At 43.4% G+C, this 19,818-nt stretch overlaps 1 protein-coding gene across 4 annotated transcripts in view; it reads left to right on the forward strand.

Annotated features, from left to right (window-relative positions):
* PRDM2 (PR/SET domain 2) overlaps positions 1-19,818 on the forward strand; it is a 47,275-nt gene that overhangs the window by 13,390 nt on the left and 14,067 nt on the right. Inside the window, exons 3-6 of one of the 4 annotated variants that reach the window (XM_033156486.1) lie at positions 42-159; positions 1,512-1,615; positions 2,560-2,712; positions 8,231-8,357. In XM_033156486.1, coding sequence (XP_033012377.1) covers positions 42-159; positions 1,512-1,615; positions 2,560-2,712; positions 8,231-8,357 — 502 coding nt within the window. Of the gene's footprint in view, positions 1-41; positions 160-1,511; positions 1,616-2,559; positions 2,713-8,230; positions 8,358-19,211; positions 19,267-19,818 lie in introns of those variants that run through there. The other 3 variants (XM_033156490.1, XM_033156489.1, XM_033156487.1) reach the window with 3 other exon arrangements.

A 19,818-nucleotide genomic window follows, 5' to 3' on the forward strand; every position in this document is an offset into this window, starting at 1 on the left:
TGTCCCCTTCCATTTTTTGTTTCGTTTTGTTTTCTTCATAGAACTCAACGGAGCCTTCAGTATCAGTTGAGACTTTGGCCGACGTACCTGAGCACGTGCTTAAAGGACTTCCTGAGGAAGTGAGACTTCTCCCATCTGCTGTTGACAAGACACGGCTTGGTAAGTAAATCTAGAAACAAGCTGTGGGCAGAGAGGCTGCTCGAACTGAAGAATGTTTAACCTGGGGAGGGAGTGCGGGGTGGAGTCCTTCTCAGGATTTGCTACAACAGGGTGACTAGATGATGCACCCTCAGCCCATGTTTTGAAATGTGGTATCCAATTTAGTGCCATATATTGTCTCCTGCACTCTAAATTCAGCAGCACTACCTGGTTTGAGGTGGACTTACATCAGCAGCACTGCTGGCAAATGGCAGCCCAAAGCCAAATGTTTTGTTTTGAGGTTTGGACAAAGAATTTCCAAGTTATTAACCCCAGTTGGTGTATGGACATTACTCACACCTCTAAAACCCTGATACTTATCTGTGGCCACCAAACAGTTTGCTTTCCTTGGGGTGGCGAGTTGAGGTGTAGAAGAGGCATCTATGAATGAGTAGGCTTTACACATATTGCTATCGTTGAAATTGCCCCCATGGAGGACATTAGCAAGCTGCCCGCAAAGAGATACATCTGGGTCCCATGAGAGCAGGTTTTGTCTGTTAAGGTCATCCAGGAAATGTGGGTGTATTCAGGAATGTTTCCCAGGGATGGAGGAGGTGTAAAGTGGAACATTGAAAAGTGGGACAGGCTGGTTTCTTCTCCCCACCCCTCCAAAAAAGAAGTGTGCCTGTCCATTTTGCCTTATATCTCAGGTTCTACAAACCTTTCATTTAAAAATGAAAGCTGGAGATTTAGTAATTATGGTTTGACCCCTTCAGAGCCTTGATCCAGGTCCCCTCTCCCAGCAGATTTTACCCATTTTTACTGCCCCCCTCCCAGTTCTCAGTCCCAGATTATGTAGTCATCAGCATCCTGGCATTTTACTGCTTTTTCTGTTTCATGTGTTTTGCTCTTAGTTGCATGCCATTTTGTAATATGCTTGTTCCCCCTCACCTCTTTTTGGCTACTCTGCTGTTCCACCCTTTACAGTGGATGCTCGGGTTGTGAACGTGATCCGTGCGGGAGGCACGTTCACAACCTGCAGTGTTCGCAACCCGCAGCGCCGCTCCTGCGCATGCATGGGTTGCGTTTTGGCGCTTCTGCGCAAGCGTGAAGCACAATTTAGTGTCTGCGCATGCGCGAGCGCCAAAACCCGGAAGTAACCCATTCCGGTACTTCCGGGTTTAGCATGAGCACAACCCAAAAAAACGTAACCCGCAGCGTTTGCAACATGAGGTATGACTGTATTTAGCCAGGCAAAGTTACAGTGTATTTATGGAATCGCTTTGTTGCCGTTACGCAGTGTTGCATGGTTTTGAAGCATGCAATACTGTACTGCCAAAGAGTCTGATTGTGGTTCCTCATTTGATCTTCAGGTGTCTGGGCAACAAAGCCAATTTTCAGAGGCAGAAAGTTTGGTCCGTTTGCTGGTGACAAGAAGAAACGATCTCAGGTTAAAAGCAATGTGTACATGTGGGAGGTAAGCAGTGACTGATGGGCAATTCCTTTTTTTATATATAATGATTTGAAAGTTCTATAATCCTTTTTTAAAAGTAGCTCATGGTGGCTAACAGCATTACTATCAAGCAATAAAGCATATAAAATAAACTGTAGATAGTTTTTCTCCTGGTTTTAAGGATCACCGAAGGCAAATCAGAAATGTAATTAAATTTTAAATTTAGCTTAACTCTCTTGCTATGGTAGCTGGCATTTTTAGACCAAGCCATGGTTTGTCTGCTTTTTAGTTTCTGAGAAGTAGGGGTAAGAGACTACTAAGAGGGACGCAATAAATGCTTATAAAATCATGACTGATGTATAGAGCAAGTGTGAGAAACCTCAGTCCTGCCTGGGGGCCAAGTGTGACCCTTTGGGCATCCCTGTTTGCCCCCGGAAGACTCCTCAGGCCATTCCTTGCTGGTCCTGTTCCACATCCTCAAGTGCCGGAATGTGCCCTTGAGCTGCAATAATGCCTCTCGTTTGCAGGCCAGGAAGGCAAGGATTCTCTTGTAAATTCTCAATAAATATTGTGCAGGACGGTGTCTGCAAAAGTTGTCCTTATTGCTTATTCTGCTTCACTACGCATCCAGCCTTAATCTAACGCAGATGCAGTAGTTAAGACAGATTCCAAAGTCAATGGTCTTGTTGCTGCACATCCCTTTCTACACCACCACCAGTGAGTAGCAAAAAATAGGCCTAAAGCCCAAACTTCCCACTCCAGAGAGCAACTTCCTGTCAGCACAGCCATGTGAGTAGGTGGTCTTAAGTCTCCTGGGGATCATCCCATTGTGCTCCATATGGACCCAGTCATATAAAACACCCACATTTTGAAACTGAGACGATGGGTGCATGCTCTCGTGATTAATGAGTACTTTTGTTTCTTTCCTCCTCTCTGTCTCCATGCACACATACGTTCAACCTCACAAGGTCTATTACCCAAACTTGGGATGGATGTGTGTTGATGCCACAGATCCAGAGAAGGGGAACTGGCTGCGCTATGTGAACTGGGCTCGCTCAGGAAAGGAGCAGAACCTATTCCCTTTGGAGATCAACAGAACCATCTACTACAAAACTTTAAAGGTAGCAGTGCCTCTGTGCCTATATCAGTTGCCTTTGTACAAATTTCAATACCCTGTCTTCCCATTGCTGCTGTGCAAAAGTGCAGCCTGCTGCTACAGGAGATGCAACATAGCTTCGTGGCGGAGTACCCGATTGGTAGCCAGAAGCTCTCAAGTTCAATTCATGGCATCTTCCACTTTAAAAGTTCTCTGGTAAAAAGCATAGCCATAGCTCTTTGGGGTGGGGAGCTGTGCTAGGCTAGATGGGCCAGAAGTATGACTTTTTAAAAAGTTGTTCAGCAATTTCTCAGGAACTCTGGGGGGTCTCCCATACATCTCTTTGCAAGAGACTGTAGTTCAGTGGTAAGATTGCTTGCTTTGCATTTATTTATTTTTTAAAGTTGTGGTCCATCATTGTTTCAAATGCATTTGAAAGGGTGGGGTATAGGTTTTCCAAATAAACTGAATAAGGGCCACATTAGAAATAGATTGGTGACCACAGTTAAATGTTCCATTTGAGGGATATGTGCAATTGCAATACATTGCGTCTGATGTTTTATGGCATAGGGTTGTATTCAGTGGTTAGTCCTACTCAGATTAAACCCATTAAAATTAATGGGCATGAGTAACTTAGGTCTATTAGTTTCAGTGGGTCTGTTCTTAGTGGGATACAGCCCATAAATCCCTAGTTGGCTGCTTGACCCATCATTTTGCTTCGTGATGTGCAGTCCTTGAACTTTCTGGAGGGATCCCTAACATTGATGTCAAACAGTCCTTTCTACTGCCAGGATCTCCACTCTTCTGTATGTAAGGGGGGGGGAGAGACCCTGTGGCCTTTTCTGACCCTGCTCTGACATGCTAGCCATCTTGAAGTCATGCTTATCCCCCTTTAATGAAGTGTTGCTCCAATTAAATAGCTGTGTATTCTTGTTTCTTCTTCCACTCCTCTTTCCCTTAGGTGCCTTATCTTTTCTTCTGGTTTGTAAGTCATAAGCCAAGAATTGTCTCTTAAAAAATAAAATAAAATAAAATGGTGTAGTTCCTAGTAAAAAGTAAAGGACCCCTGGACGGTTAAATCCAGTCAAACTTGACTGTGAGTTGCGGTGCTTATCTCGCTTTCAGGCCAAGGGAGCCGGCATTTGTCCACAGACAGCTTTCCGGGTCATGCAGCTAGCATGACTAAACCTCTTCTGGCTCAACGTGACACCCTGACAAGTACCTTGGTTATGTTACATTGGTCCCTGGTCATTTCCCAGAAAACCTTTCCTACATTGTTTCCAATAAACATTACTGTACGTTTGACACTTGGCCATGAAACACTTGCACTTTATGTATATTGCGGTTGATGCGGGGTGGGGGTGGAATTGGTCCATGCTTTTCGAGACAACACATATCCAAGTTACAGGTAAATTCTTGAGGTTGCAAAACTGTTACATTGATCATAGGTTTTTTAAGGTGCATTAACAAGAAAACATTTAAACTGCCAGTGACATCCTTCTTGATTATTTTTGTAATCATGTTAAGAAACAAACAGTTTAATGTTAATAAAATTAGCCAAAACACCAGAAATTATGAGAAAAAGGTTACAAATGTTGCATTGGTGACTACAGAATTACCTGATACCGTTTCTTCTTCTGTGTTGTTTTATTTGGCTCCTTTTGCTGTTGATATTTTGTGTTGGTGGTGTTTAATGTTGCTGTTTATCATAGTTGACTTTTAAAAATATTATAAGGTACCTTGGATATTTTTAATTCTATGTCACTGCACACTTGTGTAGAGTACGTTTTCCTTTCTCAGTCAGTTCTAAATTTATACTAATCTTCTGCTATAGTCAAAATCTGAACAAAACTTACCTATGTGTGTCAAATTGTAGACTTCTGTGATCTAATCAAATTGTTAATCAATGATAATTAGCCAAACACATTTTAATGTTAATATGTTTTCCCCATTAGAGTTGTGTATCTTCAGCCTTTTATGTTTTGCTATCTTGCCTATGTAATTAGAATGAGGTTTTTTATTAATCCTTGAATAAGTCACCTCATCACAATTTCAGAGCAGCTAGATCCAGGAATTATTAGGAAGTTGTAACAAAATTAAATTATTTCCACTACCTGTTTATTCTTGGAGAGGAGGAGACTTATGGCACTCAGCCTTTTGAGTGTCAGCTGTCAGTTTTTTCAACAGACATGTGATTTGAGATTCTTTATATAGGTGGAAGGCCACCACTGACTTTCCAAGGAAGCAGTGCCAGGAACAAGATAATACCACCTGCTTAATACCACTGAGAGCACCTGGTATCATGGCTCTGTTAATTGTGCTAAAAATCTGATTTTATTTTATTTTTCTGAACCTCTTTGAGAATCTTAATGGTTGAAAAGTGTTCTGAAAATATGGTAAAATTGTTTTTTTTAGAATTGTGTTTTGATCCAATAAAAGGATTAGTTTTGATCCAATATAAGAAGAGCCCTGCTGGATTAGACCAAAGATCTGTGTAGTCCAGCCTCCTGTTCTCACAGTGGCCAACCAGATGCCTGTGGGAAACCCACAAGCACAAGAGTTTTCTCCCCTCCTGTGATTTCCAGCAACTAGTATCCTTCTCCCTCTTTTTCTCCCTGCATATCCTTGAATTCCCCATGGTTCGCTTTTACAAAACTGGTGTTAGATTGGCTACATTCCAGTCCACAGGTATGGATATTGATCTAAGGGATAAGTTGCATATTTCTCCAGAAGTTCAGGAAGTTTACATTTGAGTGTTTTGAAAACTCTTTGTGGATGCTGCCTTGGGCCCAGTGATTCATCTTGCATTTAGGCTGAGATCCTATGTGTGCATTCCCAGGATTAAGACCCCTTGAACACAATGTGATTTACGTCTTAGTAGACATGCTTAGGATTGCACTGTTTAAAGTATTTTAGCTACCTTCTTACAGCTACATTGTTGCAAAACGACATAGAGACCAGGTATAGTGGAAAAAATAATCGCATCAGAACAACTGTGTGCAAATTCATATGAGAAGCTGCTCTGGACTAGCTATTCATGCTATCGCTTAAAAGCAGCCTTGACTTCTATTACAGTGCCTATGGTGGATGGGGAGCATCAGAATATGTCGGCATGGCCCAGAAAGTTTGTGTACATGCCTGGTCATGAACTTACTCAGGAGACTTTGGGCAGTGTTGTTAACTTTCAATAAAGGACTGTATGATAGTGAATGTAAAAACAGTTGATACTCTTATCAGGTCACAGTGTTTTCTGTCCTGCAGTTCTCTGACATAAGCTAAAACTAGTGGGGAGAGTATCGTTTCATTCTTGTCCTGCTTGGGGTTTTCTGATGGGCATTTTGTTGGTCACTGAGAACAGGAAGCTGGAGTAAATGGGCACCCTTCAGTCTGAACCAGCAGGACTCTTACTATGTTTGTAAAAGTATGTATTCTTTGTTGCATAGTCACCTGCACCAGGTTTCGGAGTGGGGGCTCCAGAAATCAAAAGTTCAGTCTCAAGTTTATTTTATATTTAAAAAGTCACAGAGCTTTCAGCTTTTATAGTCAATGGCTTGTGCCAACTAGGTTTTCCTCAGAGTAGATGCATTGAAATCAGTGGCCGCTACCATTCATTTCATTGAATCTACTCTGAGTAGTACTAGCATCCAATACAACCCAATATATACAATTTCCATACAGGGTAAGGGATCAGAGGTAAATGTACTTGGGTATCACATCACATCATGACTGGCTGGAAAAGGTTTGTGTGTATATAGGAGGGAAATTACAACATGTGTTCACTTATATGTTAAGAGGCGTTTTAGTAAGAGGTTTTCTACATTTGCATGAGGTTGGGCTGAGTGATCTTTTGTGGTCCCTTGCATTCTTTGATTCTGCAATCTACTTTTATATCCCCACCTGAATGTTTATTAAAAGGCTGGCAGATATAAATAAAAATGCATTTTGTTATCAGTGTATAATTATATTATCAGTTAACAAGTCTCAAAAGCTCAGACAGACAAGGTGACAAGGTGGGCAGTCTTCATTTACTTTAGTGCAGGGAACTGTAGTCTCAAAGTTCTGGAGGGCACCAAGTTGTTAAAGGCTGATTTAGGTCTGCTAAGCTAGATGCACAAATGTTCTGACAGCTACCTCCAATGGGAGGGGGGTCTTGGGCTTCAAAGCCCCACTTGCTGGGTGACCTTGGACCTGTTTCTATCTCTCAGCCTACCGGTAATTTACTGCAAATAGTTGTTGTGAGGCTAATCCAAGCAGGGGGAAGAAGCCAAATAAAGGCCTTGCAAAATAGTTTTTATACCCCTCTGTAAAATCTGGTCTTTGCAATGGGGGGGCGTGCGTTCCTATTTTCTGCCCTGCCAGTAGCATGAGAGAGAGAGAGAGTCTCGTTCCTTTGCGTTCTTTGGTGTCTGGCCTGCTGGGTTAATCAGTTTTACTGAATTGACCCTGTGCTTAATTGGGTACTTTTTATCTGCTGGGCTTTTTCCTGCACTGCATATTTTGATCTTATTATATTGCTGTGGCAGGGAGGGTGCTGTTGTAGAATGGAAATAAATATATCTAATACATGAATGAAGTCTGGGGGTGGGGGGGTTGATGTGTAAAGAGATGCCAAGGTCGTAGATAATTGTTGGGACTCTCTTTTATGAATCCACCTGAAATTTATGATCAAAGTCAGAGGGATGGATGAACTGGAGGGAGGGACATTTTAGTGGTGGTGTCCCATTGGAGGAACGTCCTTTCCCCAATAAATGAGGGGGATTATTCTGTTTCTTAAGAGAAGACCATTCTGTTCCTGAAGTTTTTAGAATTGTCATTATGTTTGTGTTTTAAATCCCTTTTATGTGTGTAGATCACTACGTTTGAGCCGCTTACTTGTAACAGCAGAAAATATGGGAGGTCAAACGGCACATCCTAGAGATGTTTAAAATAAAATGTGAAAAATTCTGTTTCCTTTCAAATGCATTGTTCATTTTTCCTCCTCGTCTTTTGAGAAGAACCTGTTGAAATGAGCCGATGCCATTTGGAGCGGTGTGGGTTTTCTTGTGCTTTTTTCTTTTCTTTTCTTTTTTGAAAGCTTGCTTGCTTCTCTCCCAGTCTGCCATTTGGTTAAAGCTCTTGTGCCAGATTTCACAGCAAAGCAAGCTGGAGTTTCGGTGCAATCTGCAAGTCATGCTAATGCACTGGATAAATGCAGTCCTCCTTCCAGCAGAGGGGTGTGGTGCAACCGGCTCTTTCTTTCTGTCTGTCTGTCTTTCTTTTTTCCCCTTCTCTCTCTCTCTCCTCTCTTCTGTTCCTTCCCTTGTGACGCTGCGCTTGCACAAGCCACCAAGGGTTAAAGAGTCCTTCCTGTTTGGCCAGGCAGGCAGTTAGGAAATCTGTTCTTAGTGCAGAGTACAGCTGTTTGTGATCCGCACAGCAAGCTCCACGCCCTCTGGCCCTGAGCCTGCTTCTCTCTCTGTCTCTCTCTCTCTCCCCCCCACCTCTTTTTTATTAACAACCTTCCTCTTGATTGGTGTCCTGCTTGTCTCTTCTTATTCCTCCAGCCAATTGAGCCAGGCGAGGAGCTCCTGGTGTGGTACAATGGGGAAGACAACCCAGAGATAGCAGCTGCTATCGAAGAGGAGAGAGCCAGCAATCGCAGCAAGAGGAACTCTCCGAAAACCAAGAAAGGTAAGAAGTTTCGCCTCCCTCTCTCTCCCATCTCTCCCGTTCTCTCCATGAAGGTAAAATCCAAGGTGGGGTGTGTGGCATGGAGTGGCATGAAAAAAGGCAAACTTTTTTCTTCTCTTCCTTCCTTACCCCCCCCCCCCCAAGTTCCTGCTTGTAGGATTAAGAAACGTTCCTAATGCTTTCTCACTGAAGGGAGTGTCATACCAGCAAGTATGTCTGTGTGACCTTTTTCCCCCCAAGCTCTGGTGCTTGCCTCCTCAATTTAAACAGCTTCCAGACTTCCAGTTAAAGTTTTGTGTGTGTGTGTGTGTGTTCTCTGCCCTCTACCCCCCCTTCATTCGCTCAAAGAGTAGAACGGTCACATCAATTTCCTTTTCGGGGCAGGGGGATTTGACAGTTCTTTCTCCGCTGTGTCGGTCCTTTTCAAACCAGAAGTTAGTTAAAACTTGAAGGAGAAAAATAACCTGCTGGCAAGTTGAGTTTTTAAGGTTTTCATGTTTTTGCTTTATCCGACATGTTGGGAGAACAATATGGTTCTCTTTCTTTAACACCGTGGAAGTATTTTTAGTTGCCTTTGTTGTTTATTGCACTTTGTGCCAGCAGATGGATTCCGCAAATGATTTCAAAAGATTTTAAAAGCACTGCATTTATTTATTTTTTTGAAGTCTGCAAACATTTTATATTGCCTCCCAATAGTGTTAACTGTCATGAGTTTAGGTAGCAAATGACATTTTGGTGCATGGAGAATTCCAAGTATTGAATTCAGACAGGTTGCATTTAGGGTTTTATTTCAGAGTGGTGTGAAATTTGGGCGATGACTCATCAAGACACGGCATTTGCATTTATTCCTTCATTATGGCTTTACTGTTTGCAGCATTGCACTAAAGAAAACTAGGCCTGTAGTTTGTATTTTTTTATTTTAAATTTCTTATTGCGGGTGGGGCTGCTTTTGTAATTAATGGGAAGGAAAAGATCAGTCTATATTCAGAGAGGGAAACGAAAAACAAGGTCTCCATGTGTACATATTAAGGACATGTTTCAATTTGTAATGAATCAAATAAGTTATTGTGATAGAAACAATAACAAGACAGGTGAGAAGAAACAAACTAATTTGTTTTTGAGATTGTAAGCAAATAAAATATTTCAGCATCATTATGAATGGGAAAATATGTTGTTGTTTTTTTAAAAAAATTAAAATGTCGTTTTAGATAGTGACTAAAATACAGGCTTTCCTTTTGTGCCGCCAAACTTCTCTGATAAGATGTAGCTGCCTTTGAGTTATAACTTCTGCACATTTCTGACAATGATGGAAGAAACAGAATATTTCTTAATATACTGTTCAGAGTAATTAAATTGTATTGTATTAAATTATGTTTTACTTAGAGTAGACCTATTGAAATTAATGTTCATTAGCTTAAGAGGGTATGATTCTGAGCAGGACTAACATAATGTTGTTTTTACTCCAGAAAATGTGTTTCTAGGCTATATATATGTATCCAGTCCTAACAAGAAAGCGGCTGCTGCTTTTAGTATTAGTAGTACAGTGATACCCCGTGTTACACATGCGATCCGTTCCGGATCGCGCTATGTAACACGGGTGTGCTTAACACGAACCCCCCCCCCAAAAAAAACAAAAAAACCCGGAAGTTTGCGTGTTTTTGCACTTCTGCGCATGCGCGAAGTGCGCAGAACGCTTTTGCGCACCTGCACATTGCGCATGCTCCGGGGAGGACTTCCGGGCCACGGAGGTCCGTAAGTCGAACGTATGCAACATGGAGCGTACGCAATTCGAGGTATGACTAATTAGTATTAGTAGTGGATCCACATTCCAGGAGCGATAATGTTACAGAGCGAGTTGATGCCTTTATTTACTTCACACTAGTTTGGGGAGAAGGGCAGGGTGAAGCCAGCCTACTTGGCCATTGAATCCTAGAAGGATCAAGGACAGAGACAGTCAATATGGTGCTCTCCAGATGTTCTAGACTCCAGCTCCCATTGTCCGTTGTCATTAGCCATGTTGTCCAGGTCGGATAGGAGTTGGAGTCTACAATATCCTCAGTCTAAGAACAAAAACTGAGGATGTCATCTTATGTTCACTAACTTTGAAACAATCCCATTGGTCAGGTGCACAAATCCCATGCTGGGAATGGCACCAGCCTTATTAGTTGTGAAGTTGCTTGAGCTAATCCAAAGGAAACAACATAAGAAACGCCCTGCTTGGATCAGGCAAGGGGTCCCTCTTGTCCAGCATCCTGTTTTCCCAGTGGCCAGTCAGGTGCCTAAATGGGAAACCCACAAGCAGGGCCTGAGTGCAACAGCCCGCTCTACACTTGATAGTCACAACAGCCGGTATTGAGAGGCATAACGCCTCCAACAGGGAAGGTAGAATATAGTCACCATGGCTAGTAGCCATTAATAGACTTGTCCTCCAAAGCTTACATAGCTACTGCATAAGACTGTTCCAGGAGATGGGAAGTGCCAAATGGTCAGGTTCTCTCAACTGATAAAGAAGGGCCTTGCTGTTTGCACTTTGCCCTCTGCCCATGCAACCCAGTGGAAGGGGTCGTTTTGGGGGAAAGGAGGTGCCAAATGGCAGTTAGTCCCAGCTGAGTCGATTCAGCCAGCTTGAATGTCAAAAACTTGAGGACTGCAATGCTTGAGATCAAAAGTTCAAAACAGTTCCCATTGACTCCGCTGCCACTGCAGTGCTACAGCGTATGCTTCCAGTACTAGTCCTACTCAGAGTAGACCCATCACAAGTTCCATAGTTTGCAATGCATGAAGAATTGCTTCTTTTCTTCCCCAGATCTTCCAATGTTCAGCTTCAATGGATGTCCATGGGTTATGAGAGCGGAAGCAAAACATTTTGCTATCCACTTTGTTATGCTATGCATAATTTTATAATCATCTGTTATGTCACCTCTTACTCTCATTTTCTCTAAATTAAAAAGTCCCGAACACTGCAAGCTTTCTAAGAAGTGTGTGTTGGGGGAAGAATCTGGGGATAATTATTCATTATGGGAGGAGGGTCCCTTTTGCCACCCCCAACCCTTGCAGACGCATCAACCAATATTGGGCTTATAGGACAATACATTCCTGGGAAGAGTCAGGTGACTTCCCTCTCTACTTTTATTTTGTCTTTATAAAACTCTGCCGTGTTTTGTCTTTTTTTGTTGTGTGTTTTTTTAAAAGAATGCTTTTGAAAACTAGGAATGGCTGCATGTGCAGAATCAATTTGCTTGCTGTTTTGAAGCCTGGGTCTCCAACTGGAATTCAACTGGAGTTGGGAGCAAATCCACTTAACCTTGGAAAACACATGTGCAGTTTGTTTCCCCATTCTTTCCCAGAGTAACTAAATTAGAAGCAACTCCCTCAGAAGCTGCTCTGTGTCTCTCTGTCCTGTGTATAATTTCTGTTGCTGATGCAGCTATCAGGAAGATGGGAAGCTGCCTTGTGCAGAGTCAGACTATTATTGGTCTATCTGGTTCAGCATTATCTACACACAACTCGCAGCGGCTCTTTGGGATTTCACACAGCATCTCTTTGAGATTTCTTTCTCAGCCCTTTCTAGAGATGCCAGGGATTTGTTCTGGGACCTTCTGAGTGGAAATTAGATGCTCTACCACACGGCTTAAACCACAATGCCTAGGGCTTGCTGATCAGAAGGCCGGCAGTTCGAATCCCCACGACAGGGTGAGCTCCCGTTGCTCAGTCCCTGCTCCTGCCAATCTAGCAGTTCGAAAGCGTGTCAAAGTGCAAGTAGATAAATAGGTACCGCTCCGGCAGGAAGGTAAATGGCGTTTCCGTGCGCTGCTCTGGTTCGCCAAAAGCGGCTTTGTCATGCTGGCCACATGACCCGGAAGCTGTACGTCATCTCCCTCGGCCAGTAAAGTGAGATGAGCGCCGCAACCCCAGAGTCGGACACGACTGGACCTAATGGTCAGGGGTCCCTTTACCTTACTAGCCATGATGGCTGTGCTCTGCCTTCTCAGTTGGAGGAAGTATTGCTTCTGAATACCAGTTATCGAAACGCCAGGAGTGGGAGGGTTCCCTTGTGCTTGAGTTGTGCTTTCAGGTTTCCCAAAGGCCACTGGTTGGCCACTGTGAGAAAAGGATGCTAGCTCGGATGGGCCATTGGCCTGATCCAGCAGGCCTGTCTTACATTCTTAGTATTGAGAGGCATACTGCCTCACACTGAAGGTAATACAGAGCACAGGGGCACCTTCTGATGAAAATTTCCATGCCCTTGAATGTATATATAGCAATAAACTTCTGCCCATTACCACTAATAATAATAATACATGTGCATAAAAATCCCAAGTAATAGCTCCATGTGTGAAGCATGGTACAAGTGTTATCTCAGACAATCAATACACACAGCAGCAGCAGATGCTTGTTTTTACTTGCAGTGAGCATCTCTGTTTATTACATAATGGTGATGATGATGATGATGATGATGATGTATTATTTCTACCCCGCCCATCTGACTGTGTTTCCCCAGCCACTCTGGGTGGCTCCCAACAGAATATTAAAAACACAATAAAACATCAAACATTTAAAACTTCCCTAAATGGGGCTGCCTTCAGATGTCTTCTAAAAGTCAGATAGTTGTTTATTTCCTTGACATCTGATGGGAGGGCGTTCCACAGGGTGGGCGCCACTACCGAGAAGGCCCTCTGCAATTGTGTGCAATGGCCTTGTGTGTCAAATGTTAGAAACCTTTTGGTCATACACACTTTCCCAAGTTTACATAGAGCAGGCGTGCCTAGCTGGAGGTTAAAAATAAGTTTTCACCACTTCACACAACACGCAGTGGATATGCAGTATTTGTTTGTGATGAGAGCCTCTAGCTTAGCTAGCTTTACAATGGGATTGGACCATTTCAGCGAAGTGAAGAGGTCTATCAACAAGCTGTTGGTTCATGATGGCTGTTGTAGATTCCTGGGCAGTGTACCATTGAATCACAAGGGCTTTTGCCTTCGGGCTCGGCTGCTGGGAATGCAGGAAGCATCTGGTTCGCTGATGCAGCAAACAGGATGCTGGACTAGATGGGCCTTTGGTTTTTCTGTAGCCCAGACACAGTAAGACAAGAAGCCAGCATGCTGCCTCTGAGCACCAGTTCCCACTGGGGAGAGGCTGTAGCATGAGCTCCTGCTTGTGGGTTTCCCATGGGCATCTATCTGGTTGGCCACTGAGAGAATAGGAAGCTGGGGCAGATAGGCCTTTGCCATGATCCAGCAGCATTCTTTTTATGTTCTCAGGCTTATGTTTGTCTTACATTCCTAGTCAAGAATGAAACCTGGGCAAGAGAGCTTACCTCTCTTCTGGCCTCTTGTGGTGTGGGGAGATCAATATCGGGACCATAACTTGAATGATAAAGAACATGCAATTTCTTTTGAGGCATTTCCACCAGAATCCTAACATAAATCCCCCAGTTTCTGCTTAGATTCTCCCAGAACAGCTTGCCATGGCTCTGCATGGGGTATTTTCATGGGTCAGGACAGACTCTTAACAAAGTGATCTACAAGTCTGGGGGTAGTTTGATAACAAGCTATCCAAGCATACCGCTCTTCCCAGCTGGAACAACTGCTCCATTGTATTCTGGGGTTTGTGAGGAGGGGGGCATGACTTCGAGAAGAGCCTGGAAAATGACAATTATTCTGCTTTTTTGCTAATAGGCATACTAACAGGTGCCGAGGTAAATGTGTCAGGCTCTGAATATACTGTAGCTGGGCTCGAGAGATGTTGAAGGGCTTATGTAATCCTCCTGGAATAGTTCCATAAACTTCTCTCCGGGGCCTTGAAAACTTCTACGGCTATTCATACCAGCTTCTACAGTTCAGTTTACAAAGTGTGACTAGGATCTGAAAAGCTGGTTAGTTTCCTGTGCCAAAGTGGGTTGTGGACTTGTCTGTATAAAAAATTGCGTCTTTTTCTCCCCAACTTAAAGGAGATTTAAAAGTAGTTTGTGATGTGGGGAAGGGTCTGGAATCCCAGCAGTGCATGCAATCTGTCTAAAATGGCTCTCTAGCTAGGAACAAATGAGACAGTCTTATTCCAAGGCAGGGTATGGGTCGGTCTAGTGCAATATTTTATACTCAGTAGATTCTACTGTGACTCTCCAGGGTTTCAGACAAGTGCTCTTTCCTAATCATAGCTGGAGATGTTGGCAGGATTGAATCTGAGTCCTCCTACATGCGGAACAGCTGCTCTGCCATGGATCGGCAGCCTGTATTGAATTCAGTATCTTCCAGAACTGAATTTGTTCCTGAAAGTTAACTGGTTTTGGAGGATTCTGTATGTAACCTAATACAATCTACTAGTGTCATACATTTAGTTGAACGCATAATAAATTTTTAGCACTATGAAATGAGTTTACTTTTATTTTTATTTATAAAAGTATGCGTGTACTGCCAAGTCATGTAAAATATTGAGGTGGTGTGCAAGATATTCAGTAAAATGCAAGATAATTGAAGTTTATTTTTAAGATTTGAGTCAATGTGTGTGCTAAAGGAACTGCCAAGACTGCTGCCAATTTCCAACTTTTCACGGGGGGGGGGGGGAGACCTTCTATATTAGATGTATACCTTGCCCTTGTGTTGCAGTACACCACAAATTGAAAGCAATCATGCAAAATGAATAAAATATCATATTAATAATATTGAGAAACCTTTAGAAAGAGAAATGAACCACATGAACTTTACAAATACCACTAGACTTGCATGACTTAAAACCAGCTTCTCCGCTTCTGCCACCTTGGTTCCTTTACGTAGGAACATGTGTGTTTGTGTATTTCGAAACATTCTCTATTTCAATTGATGCGGATGAAGAAGGACTCTAAGGCACGTGAGAATCAAAAGGAGCCTGAGATTGTGCTGAGATACCTGAGAATATTCTGTATTATGCAGCCCCAATGTTGTTGACCATTGAATAATCCAGTCAAACAGACTAGGAACGCTCTCATCACCACCTTTGCATTTTGGCTGTTCAAGATTTGCCGGAGCTTGAATTGACTGTAGCAGTATGGTTGAATGGTTAAGTATGGTTAAGAGGTTAAGACTGTAGCAGTATGGTTAAGAGGTTTCCCCACACAATCCATTTTTACCATTTCAAGCTGTGATTCCTCTTTTTTTCTTCCTATTCTCCCCACCCCCCAATCATTCATCTCCCCTTAATACTTTCCCACCAAATAGCCCAATCTGATTGGCCATCAAAATGTGTGGCAATAATTAAACTCCAAGAATAGGAGTTATAGTGTAGCAACGTGATTTTTCCCCCCCCTTTTGGGAAAACTAGCAATAACATCTCTTTTATTTTATTGTCCGTTAAAAAACAAAACAAAAAGGATTAGTTTCAGTCATCCCTTTTTTATCTTCTGGTGCTTCCTTCATTTGTCAGCATCTGTTTTTCCATTTGCAGTGTCCACAAATTAATATGGTGGTCCAGGTGGGCTTGGATTAGTTATGTCCCTGAGTCAGGGATGGACTATATCAGGCATGTCCAACATGTAGATCATTATCTACGGGTAGATCACAGGGTTTTCCTGGTAGATCCTGATTGATCTCTGGCTCCTCAGCGATCTCCTTACAAAAAAGCAAAACAACAACAACAACCCCAACTTTGACTTACTAAAAAATAGCTCCACAACTTTGGGTAGATCACTTCCAGTCTTTTTATGACAATGGGTCACTTCCAGTCTTTTTATGACAATGGGTAGATCACTGCCAGTTTATATATATACATACATATATATATATATATATATATATATATATATATATATATATATATATATATATAGTGAGTAGATCACAGTCTATTGGGACGTCCTGGGACTATATAGTTTACGCCAAGGGTGTCATAGTGCTCCCAACCCAAATGCAGTGATCTCCTGTAAATGCCCCTGTGCCTTGGCTTCCCACTGCTGTAATACTTAATTTGTTTACTTTGCTAAATTTGTATACGCCTTTTCACCTCTTTAAACAAACAGAGTGGGGTTCAAAGCAGCTTCCAGCCAAATAAGAACAAAGCAAAGCTATCATTTAAAAGCAACCCAATGCTCCCCCTGCCCCCCTCCTTGCAGTGAAACATAAGAACCTGAAGCATGCCCAAACAAAACTGTCCTATCCTGCTTCTAGAAATGCCAGCAGGGACAGAACTGAACAGGCAGCCTGTTGGAGGATGTGTCACGGCTCTCGTGCAGCAACTGAGCAGGTTCCTGCTTCTCAAAAGCCAGCCTGGCCTCTGAATACAGTGTACAGTAACTTGAAACAAAGCCTCTAAAACTGTGGAGAAAGTACCATATATACTTGAGTATAAGCCTAGTTTTTCAGCACATTTTTTGTGCTGAAAAAGCTGCCCTCGGCTTATACTCGAGTGAGGCGGGCGGTGGGGGCGGCGAGAAAGAAGCCCTTTCTCTCCGCTCGTGCCACCACCCGCTCTCCCCAGTCAACCATTCCTTAAGAAGTGTACAAGAACAGCGGTTCTTTACTCTCCCCAGGCAGCTTGTTCCATTCCTGAACTGCTCGCATAAATGCAAACTTGGCAAAGGAGGAAGAGGAAGGAGCAGCCCAAAGGGCTGCTTTCGGGCTGCTTGTTCCTCCTCCTCCTCCACAGCGGCAAAGGTGAATCGGCTTATACTTGAGTCAATAAGCTTTCCCAGGTTTTTGTAGGAAAATTAGGTGCCTCGGTTTATATTTGGGTCGGCTTATACTCGGGTATATACGGTACATGCAGGGAGGTTGTGGGAAATGCAGGGAGTGCTCAGCTTGAGTGCTTTGGCTCCTTTGCTTAACCTGTTGCATCTGAAGGCAGCCGTAGAAAACAGCTTCTGGAGAAAGGCTGGGAAAGAGCCCCTTCTCCTTGACATCTTGTTCCCCCTCTTGTAAGAGCATTTTTTAATATATATTTCATGCAATTCCCACTTGCAGTCTATTGTCTAAAGGTCCAGGAGTGGTTTTGCCACCTCATGAGTTGTTATTGTGAACGAGGCTTCAGACTGTGCATCAAAACCCAATCTGCCACTTCCAAAAGTCCACAGCAGTGCATTTGACTGTAACCTCATTCTGACAGTCACATGCAGGCATCGTGCTTGTAAAGGTAATGGGAAAGGGACCCCTGACTGTTAGGTCCAGTCACGGACGACTCTGGGGTTGCGGCGCTCGTCTCGCTTTACTGGCCGAAGGAGCCGGCATACAGCTTCTGTGTCATGTGGCCAGCATGACTAAGCTGCTTCTGGCGAAACCAGAGCAGCGCGCGGAAACGCCGTTTCCCTTCCCGCCGGAGCAGTACCTATTTATCTACTTGCACTTCATGCTTTCAAACTGCTAGGTTGGCAGGAGCAGGGACCAAACAACGGGAGCTCACCCCGTTGCGGGATTTGAACCGCCGACCTTCTGGTCAGCAAGCCCTAGGCTCTGTGGTTTAACCCACAGCACCACCCACGTCATGGTTGTACGATGCTGCAAAAAGGACCAAATGAAGTATGTTCCACCTCTCCACTTACTTTTAAATACAGTACTCGTCTGCTGCTTTCCCACTTTTTTTTTTTTTTTTTAAAAAAGGTGCATTCCAAAAGTTTATCGCATAAACATCCCACAAACTAAAGCAAGATTAAATTTACACTACTTTTTTTTTAATGGCAACAAGTAGCACACACAGTCGATAAAACAAATGGATAAACAGCAATCAGTAAAACAAACAAATCAATGAGGGTGAAGTTAATTAAGAAAGTCTTAAATGCCATTGAAAATGCTCTTTGCCACCCATCTAATATTTTGACACAGGGTCACCTGGAGAATAACTGGGGGGTGGGATGGTATTAGAGACCACTCATTGCGTGCAAACTGCTGTTTCTACATCTTTAAGCCTTTCAGCAGAAGTAGACCACTATTAATCCCATTTTACAGAGGAGGCAGTTGAAACCATGGGGGCATGCCTTACTCCAGATTCCACCCAGAGAGTCCTGGCTAAGTTTCTATTGCATCCCAGGTCCAGTGGTCTACACCAACTCCAGACAACATAGGAAATCGCTTTATACTTTTTCACAACACTGGTCCATCTAACTTAGCCTTGTTGACACTGTATGGTGGCAACTCTCCAAACTCACTTTCAGGCAGGACCCCCCCCCCCTTACCTGGAGATTGAACCTGGTAAGCTCTACATCAGGCTTCCTCAACCTCGGCCCTCCAGATGTTTTTGGCCTACAACTCCCATGATCCCTAGCTAGCAGGACCAGTGGTCAGGGATGGTGGGAATTGTAGTCTCAAAACATCTGGAGGGCCGAGGTTGAGGAAGCCTGCTCTACATGGAAAGCTACATTCTTTCCCCATCCTTGTACCCACAGTCTATATTTAAAAAGAGAGAAAGATTGAGGGCTGTGCACCAGGTCCGGCCAAATCCCAGATCACAGACAGCTTTGGGATGACCTGGGATTCGACCAGATTGGGTTGAGGCAGCTCTGGGTTGGCTCAGGTCCACCCAGAGGGATCTGGGGCTGTTAAAAGAGGGGGCGGTCTGGCAGGAAGGTGGGATGGGGAACACAAGGGCCTGTCTCCGTCTCCCCCCCCCCATTGCTGTTTAATTAGGCTTTTTTTAGGGGCTACTCTGAAGCATGGGCCCCAAAACGGATCTGTGCATCTCTAGAGAATAGCCTCCACCTTTCCTTGTCTCATCCTTTTAACCTCTTGGCTATTTTCTGTTCCTTTCATGTGGTCTTGTTCTTCTCTGTTTTGACACAGCATAAACCTGTTTGGTTCTACTTTTTTCTGTTTTCATTTTTTTCCTTTTCTTTCACTGTTCTCATTCCACTTCCCCTGTGGTTTCATTCCTATATCTTTCTTGTTTAGACCAACTGGAGGATCCAGCCGGCGGTAGCGCAGGCATGTAGGACCCTTCGGTAAACCTGATGGTAAGTGCACTCGTGTGCTTCTATCAGGCTCCTAACAGGCTTTGGGGCGTAGCGGCCACAAAACCTCTGGCAGGTGGGAACTGCTATCCTGTGCACAGGAGGCAACAGCATTGCCTTCTGCAGCTACAACACAGAAGTTTTCGACCATGTCGTAGCAACTAGTATAGAATGCCAAGGACCCAAAGTTTCATTAGTCATGAGTTCCCTCTTTAAAGAGGGAGGGAAACTGAAAAACTTGAGTGACTTGTTTTGACATAACTTGCTTGTGACTCTCCGTGTTAAGCTGAAAAAAATTAATGCCTCTTTCTAGCTCCTCTGGTAAATACGCAAAGGGGGTTCTCCTCCCCAAGTTTCCTATTGGGTGTCAAGATTGCAAAACTAAGGATGTTGATTTGTCTGCCTGTTGTGTCATTTAAATCTTCATTCCCCACCTTTTCTGTCCTCACCTGTGACGTGTGAGAGACAATTTGGTGTGGTTGTTAGAATGTCTGAACGAAACTTGATAGACCAAGGTACAAATAAATCCTCACTCAGCCCTGAAGCTCACTTTCA

This window comes from Lacerta agilis, chromosome 8 (assembly GCF_009819535.1).
Source record: "Lacerta agilis isolate rLacAgi1 chromosome 8, rLacAgi1.pri, whole genome shotgun sequence".
Lineage (NCBI taxonomy): Eukaryota > Metazoa > Chordata > Lepidosauria > Squamata > Lacertidae > Lacerta > Lacerta agilis.